This window comes from Coffea arabica, chromosome 1e, assembly GCF_036785885.1.
Source record: "Coffea arabica cultivar ET-39 chromosome 1e, Coffea Arabica ET-39 HiFi, whole genome shotgun sequence".
Classification (NCBI taxonomy): domain Eukaryota; kingdom Viridiplantae; phylum Streptophyta; class Magnoliopsida; order Gentianales; family Rubiaceae; genus Coffea; species Coffea arabica.
The window spans coordinates 31958148-31965966 of NC_092311.1; the positions used below are offsets into that span (position 1 = coordinate 31958148).

General features: G+C 35.8%; 1 protein-coding gene across 8 annotated transcripts; it reads left to right on the forward strand.

Moving 5' to 3' along the window:
* The first annotated feature begins 2422 nt into the window (after positions 1-2422).
* LOC113701833 (uncharacterized) lies at positions 2423-5064 on the forward strand. 8 transcript variants are annotated; one of them, XR_011816606.1, is made up of 4 exons: positions 2423-2809; positions 3215-4469; positions 4575-4644; positions 4747-5064. XR_011816606.1 is itself a non-coding variant. In XM_027222680.2 (3 exons), exons 1-2 carry the CDS (start codon positions 2797-2799, stop codon positions 4450-4452), a joined length of 1251 nt encoding a protein of 416 aa, XP_027078481.1. In that variant the 5' UTR covers positions 2423-2796; the 3' UTR covers positions 4453-4469; positions 4747-5064. The 8 variants fall into 8 exon arrangements, 1 of the variants encoding a protein (XP_027078481.1); XR_003451018.2 differs by having other exon boundaries at positions 4575-4638; XR_003451016.2 differs by having other exon boundaries at positions 2424-2809; positions 4575-4613.
* Positions 5065-7819: the final 2755 nt, after the last annotated feature.

Consider the following 7819-nt stretch of genomic DNA (forward strand, 5'->3'; position numbering starts at 1 on the left):
TTGCTAATGAAATCGTTCTAAACTGTAGTAAAAGGAAGGTGTAATTCATATAGATAACTTGTACAATTCTATAAATGAAAATGTAAAAATTAGATAATTATTCACAAAGAATACAAACAGGTCAGTTGTGTTAGAATTACATGGCGTAATCTGAGGATTACATATGAATTACCTATTGTTGATTTGTTGACGATAAGGGATGGTTGTAATTAATCTCTCCCCCTTGTACCTCATTACAATCCACTCCAACAACCCCCCCCCCCCCCCGCCCCCTTCCTCTTCCTCCTCCTCCTCCTCCTCCTCCTCTCGTTTTCCCGGGGCTTCCAAGCCCAAGTACTCATAAAACCCAAAAAAGAAATGGAAGAAGGGTCTTCCTCCCTCCCCTCGTTTCTGGATGTCTAAGATTATATTCAGGATTAATCTTTTATACATTATCAATTTCAAAATACTCTAGTGGTTGGAAACAAATAAAGCACGTAATGTAATTTAGAGTGTTTTGTGGCTTAGTGCAGTAAATTGATCCCTGTTTGGATTGATATTTTTTAAGAGTGTTTGTAGAAAAATATATTGTAATGATTTGATATATATATATATATATATATATAGAGAGAGAGAGAGAGAGAGATTTGATGTAGGCAAGTAAAAAAAGTGATTGGAAAGTGTGTTCAAGAAAATAGTAAAAACTTTTGGGGAAAAAATGGCTTTCCAAACAAGGAAATCTTCTTTGTATAAAAATGCTCTTCCAAATCTGGTTATATTTTGAGTTTTTGTCTCCATTCCTGCCCCTCCCCCATCTTCCTGTATTGCCTCGTTGGATTTTAGCTGGTTAGACAAACCAATTTCATGTACATGGCCGAGGAAATTGCTGCTTAGTTCAAATATTATTTACTGAAGGTTCAAATTCTGAGTAGTGTAGGATTTTCAGCTAAAACAGCTTGCTAAAATTATTGTCATTGATTAACATGGTGTCTTCTTACCCTATTTTTTCCCACCAATTCAAGACTCGACTAAGTTGAATAATCACATGACTTGGATGCCTTAGCATAAAAGGCTAATCGAAGGACGTTAATGGACATCAGATAGGGTACAGGGGAAAAAAATGAAAATTTTGGACAACCCAAGGAGCAGGTAAAGGCCAAAACTTGCACCACACCAGATCGTGTCACGCCACTTAGTGAGATAGTGTGCCACAATCTAGGTCATTGGGTGTTTGAAAATCAGGTCTACCCAAACGTGAACTGCAGGTAAAAAGAAGTTAATGTTCATTTGCCGTTCTCTAAGATTGTTTCTTGTTCATAAGATACATTTTGTTCCAGCTGCATGAGGTTCTTCTATTTTATTTTTATCCATTGAAAGTACAAAATATGGGTTCAATACCACTTTTTGCTAAAAATCTAGATTATTGCAGAGTACAAAACAAGTTTAATTGGGATTGAGAAATTTGATAAAAGATTTAAAATCTACTCATATGGCTGCAATTGTTCAGATTACTTAAAAGGCATTTGGATTTGTAAGTTACCAATTATCTAAATAATTACAAATCTAAATACCTGTTAAATAATCTAGACAACAAGAAAGACTTGAGAGGATTTCAAATTTTTTGTCAAATTTCTCAATCCAAACATAGAATATTGGCTGTGGAGAAAAGCTCATTTAGGTACTTGTCAAGTCAATCTTTATCAAATTGAGTGAAATTTTGAGTGATTAATTTTTAGTTGAAATTGAGCTTTAATTTTACACTTGACTCTACTTGATGAATCCTAGTTGCATATTGCATCATGTCCCTGTTTAAATAATTAATCGCAATTCAAGGTAACTCGCGAGCTAAACAGAAACGATATGCTTAAAAGAAAGTGTTAATATCTGATTTTATGATGGTTCAAAATTACAGTGGTTCAAATAGTCATTGCGGTTCAGAACATAGTCAAAATTCGATTTTATATAAATAAACTACACAATAATAAGAATTACTTTTTCTTTCCAGGGATGGACTACTCTGCTTCAGGTGTCTTTAGGCGAATTTCTCGAAATAATGTTAAAATAAAAAATTATCACAAAAGTGGTGTTAATTGAGGGGTGTGTTTGCTTGAAGGGTCACCGCAGATAAGAAGTGAGGCTTTATTAAAAAATTGTTTTTATTTTTAATTTTTTTTGCCGACAAAGTTAATAGAGCGGATATATATATATTTTTTTGGAAAAGCTTCGGCGCTCGCGAAATGAGCGGTGAAGAATATTACTCCCTCCGTCCCTTAAAGTCTGTCGCGCTTGGGAAGCAGCGCTTTTTATGCACAGTAAAATCCACTTGTTTTTAAACCCATGGGTTCCAAATTTGCCCTTCACATTCACGATAGACTCAAGAAATAAATGGGTCAAAGAGGGACCCATCAAAGGCATTCCATTGTTTCGGCTACCAAAAACAAAAGCTCATTTCCTTATCAAAATCTTCTTCATCCAAAGCAAATGGGTCAAAATGGGACCCACCAAAAACCAATCTTTTGTTTCAGCCACAAAAACCGTTTCCTTATCAATTGCTGCCACAGAAACTGTTTCCTTCTTCTAGCAGACATTCATCACCGCCTACTACTAAAATCTTCTCTGATTCTCCGTCGTTAGCCATTCTTCAATTGCTGCAAATTTAAGCTACGATAATTTCTCTGGAATAACTACAAATTCCCTCTTTTCATACTCCATATTCACTTGAAAGTTTTCACCTTTGATTACAATATTGGAGCTCCAATTCAAGAGAGAAGCATTGGAAGGATATGAAGTTGATTGCTAATCCATCGTTGATAACAAATGAGATTAAAAGGTTAGTTAACTGTCTTCTATTCTTTCTTTTTAATGGTTTTTTTCTCTTTTCTCATGTAAGAAAGGCTGGATCTTTTAAACTTTTGTAATGTTTATTTATTGATTATTTTGTCTATAATTTCTTAAAGATTTGCCGCCAAATTATTTACTGAAAATTTGGATTTTGGCGGATTACTCCAAAAATAAGTCTTGAAATGCCTATTTTAAAATATTTAATGGAATTGTACACTAATTTGTACCTCTATATATGCAGTCCGTTTGTTTCGTTTTAACACTCTGTTTCTTTTTTTTTTACACCATGTTTCAAAGGTGATTCTTAAAAGAAATATGGATACTTTTAATGATGTTGAAACTAATAATTCTACAAAGAGATTGACTAATCAAGAAAGGCAAATGATTTTTGAAGCTTTATTACAGGAAAGTAATGGTGGTAAATTGAAAAGGGGAACCATCAGGAACATTGCAAGCCTATTTAAAACAAGTGTTAGGACAGTTCAGAGAATTTGGAAGCTAGCAGCAATTACTTCTACAGATGGAAGAGTTGATGTATCACGCAGATTTTCTAAAAGATGCGGAAGAAAACGAGTGGATATTGATTTTACTTTGATCATGGCAATTCCTCTCCGGCGTCGGACAAACATCAGGTCACTTTCCAGTGAAATGAAAGTGTCCAAATCAACCCTTCACCGACGAATTAAAGAAGGTGCTATAAGGCCACACTCAAATGCACTCAAACCACAATTGACAGATCAGAATAAGCAAGTAAGGCTTAACTTTTGCTTGTCAATGCTTGAACCAGAAAGTCTCAACAGCAATCCAACATTTATGAGTATGTTCAATGTTGTGCATATTGATGAAAAGTGGTTTTACATGACTAAAGAATGTGAAAAATATTATCTTCATCCTCAAGAAGAAGAACCTCTTAGGACATGTAAGAGCAAAAAGTTCATTGTGAAAGTTATGTTCCTAGCTGCTGTTGCTCGACCACGTTTTGACTGCTCTGGTAACCCAACATTTGATGGGAAAATTGGGATTTTTCCTTTTGTATTCAAAGAACCAGCAAAGAGGAGTAGTAAAAATCGTATGGCAGGTACATTAGAAACTAAGCCAATATTGTCAGTGACCAAGGAAGTATATAGGAGATGTTTAATTGAACAGGTTTTGCCTGCAATACATGCTAAATGGCCACGGGATGGTGGTAGTGTTACTGAAATTTTGATCCAACAGGATAATGCAAAACCACATATTAATCCCACTGATCCGGTATTTATTGAAGCTGCTTCTAGAGATGGATTTGATATTCACTTGTCGTTTCAGCCTCCTAATAGTCCGGACATGAATGTTCTTGACTTGGGATATTTTAGAGCTATACAATCCTTGCAACATCAAGAAGCACCCTTGTCAATTGATGAGCTAATTCTTGCTGTGGAAAAGTCATTTGATGAATTATCAAGTGAAAGTCTAAACAATGTTTTCTTAACATTGCAATCATGTATGGTAGAGGTGATGAAAAATCTTGGGGGAAATAACTATAAAGTGCCACACATTGGGAAGCACTATTTAATGAAAGAAAGTTGTCTTCCACTGCAAATAGAATGTGAAAAAGAACTTGTGAATCAAGCTCTAAGTCATATGCAAGCATGATTATCTTCATTGGACAGGTAAGATTTTATAAAGCTTTTTTTTTTTAAAGATTTTTTTATCTCTAATTTCTTGTGTGTATGGTTGTTTAAACTAACTAGTGTTCCTTATTTTCATATTTGTAGGTACTTAAACTTTACTAATCATGTGTTTTGAACAAAATGGTATGGGTGTTCTAATGTGCAAAATGTACATGTACTCAATGTTCATTTGTCTAGCTATTCTTGTTCACTTTGCTCTGGAGCATCTTTATTTGTTGTTTATCACTTAATTGTGTCCTATCTCATCTTTTGGCAGATGGTTGAAGTCAAGCAATCCAACCCTTTTGATTTTGTGATGCAAGCTTTTGATTGGGCAAAGAATATAGAAGCACTTTTATGTACTAGTGGTTTTTCATTGACTGCTTTTATTTCACTTTACAAGATTTTAGAATAGCTCAGTCAAGTTAGCTTGACGTTAGTAGTAGTAGTGCTGATTTTTGTACAAAAGGGAAAATGTGCAATGCTGAGTGAAGCTATGTACATGTATAAACATTGAAACACTACTTTTGTTGGAGTTTTTGAAACTGTCAATAGCATTATTCTATAAAGGGGAAATAGTGCATATTGGTTTGCATTCTTTTGCTATTTGGTGGTAGAATATCTGTTTTTGCATTTTTGAGTTTTGAAACATTAAAAAAAAAAAGAGAGGAACTGACACTTCCATAGACTACGTTTAAATTAAATTTGGTAGTGAGTGTAGTTTTTTTTCTCCAAGTAGAGTAACACGCCTTATTATTTTGCTCATTTAGTTTTTGGGTCAATCTAAAATTATTCACCTATTTTTTACACTATTTTCTTGCTTTCAATATGAATTTATTTTGTGAAAGTTGATCATTCTTAACAAATTAGTGCGTATGAAAATAATTTAAAAATTGAAAGCTTTCAAAAGAAAATCACTAATTAAATCATCTCGATATTCTATTTCCTGCAAAAAATCGAAATGATCCTCTTGATAACAAAATCAGTTTTCAATTGAAGTTTAAAAGAGCCATGTGCACATTCTTGATGATGAATTTGGCTGGAGTCGGAACTTTGTTGCTGGAGCCGAAAGTCAAATATGGTACAAGTTGGAATATTTGGATGTCCTTTGGGACCACACATCAATTTGTGGGCCAACTAGCACATGCATTATCACACTATTAATGGAGGGCAGAAATGGAAATTCATAGCTTAAAATAGTTTGAAATGTCAAACATGACAAATATTTCGGGACAGCCCAAAAAGGAAAGTATGACACTATCAATGGGACGGAGGGAGTATATTAGAAACGAATTGCAGCAAAGCTCAGGTGCGGCGATTCCTTTGTTAAGCCGTTAAAAATTCGTTAAGGTTACAATTGAAAATACAAAACTAATTAAAAATGAAATTTGGCCAAATCATCCATTTTTTAATACTTTGGTTTTATCACTTCGTCATTAAATGCAACGTAAAATTCAGACTTTCGGGTTGATCCTCAAGCAAAGAACAAAGATCTCCGCTGAGGCGACGTAAGTATTCGATTTAGAAAGCTAGGCCGCGTTGATTCTGAGAATTACTAAAGGGAAAAAATGAAAAAAAAAAAGGTAGCTAGCGAAAAGATGAAGGATAGCAACTGCTAATCCATGGAAAATTAGTGGAGAGAAGCGTGGATGTTGGAGGACTTTCAGCAGAAGCATGATTTAGGAGGGCCTCCATTCAGATGCAGTGAGCAAGCACAGGTCCCTCCACCCAAGCTTGAGGGTGCCGTTGTCCTCAACACCCATCTCAAGGAAACATTCCAAGCAAAATGGTGGCCTAGGCTGCAGCATTCCCTCCACACACACACACAACGCCCCCCCCCCCCAACACCCAAACAAACAAAAAACACAAAAACAAAAGAGCTACCCTTGAAGCCTGCTGCTGAAGCATCTGCCTCCAATTGTTGAACTTGACGTCGCTGCTTCTTGACCGACCACCAACAGCTAGCACATTCCGTATCTCCCTCGACAGGAGTTGCTGCTCCACTACTTGCCTTTCTTCACTCTCCTCCCCGTAGCAGGCACCCAGCGAGTCGAACAATGCCGAGTAATAGTGTATTGCCTCTACGAATTTTCCCAAGTATATTGCCGAGTAATAATTGTATCTTCCCAAGTAATAGTTGGTGTATTGCCGAGTAATAGTTGTATCGTTTGACCAGTCAAAAAAACTTTCCTCTATCGCCGCAAATGTCCAAATTTGCGGGTAATGAAAAATTGATCATCACCCAACGTCACAGTTTGGGATCCTCTATGTCACTACTCGTACTAAATTCGGTGTCAATTCCACTTATCACATGATGATAGAAGAAATTTAAATAAACAGTACATGACAAATTAAATAAACAGAACACTTGGCATAAATATAGAAGTGGCACTGAACTGCCACGGGAAAAATGTCATTAAGGATCCCGTATGCATCAGATGTGCGGTGAAAGAGAAAACTTTTTCAAACCAACGCAAATCAGATGTGCAGTTAAGGAAAAAAATATTTTAATTCGTTAGTCACAAATTAGTATTGGGGCAAATGATTTAAAAAACATTTTTTTCCTATTCCTTCATATCACGACCCTTGATCATATGTTAGTCAACGGTCCATCTTTGGTTAAAATAAAAAATGCAACAGAAAATCTTAACTTCAAAAATTCTTAAGTCGTGGAAAAAAATGAAAAAATAAATCGAACAACCTTTAAGTCCATATTGTGACTTGCGGCGACCCTTATGATAGAAACACTCCCTACAAAACACTACTTTTGTAATAATTTTTTATTTTAACATTATTCTGAGAAATTCGCCACATCATTGTATCAAACTATATCTCGCAATTCTTTTTTTTTTTTTTGGAGTTCTTGGATGCCTTTACTTCAGGTGCTTTTGAAATATTATAGGTAAAAATTATTAGAGGAAGCACGAATAATTTACAAATTATTACTTCTAGAACAAAAGCACTTCCGTGACAGGTACAAGTAAACTGGCCCTCTATTCGGCCTTAATTCCGAGCCGAACGTACCATGAAAAGCGGTACGCCGGATACGGGGCAGGAGCTGTCGTCAGGCCGACCGCTCCTGAACGGTCTCCTCACAATCAAAAACGTGAGGAGACAAATGAGCCAAGTCAGCAAGACTTTCTCTGGGGTAAAACGACGCCTGTTGAGGAGAAACGGGAAAAACAAAAAGAGAAAGAGTTGACGGACCGTTTCATGAAACGTTGGTCTGTTCCCGCCCAAGTGAACCCTCAAAACGAAAAGGTAAGTCGCACTCCCTCCAAAATAGTTGCCCATATTCGTTGATGCACAATTGTAAAAACAAAGCAAGAAAGAAAAGTAAGGGGAAAATA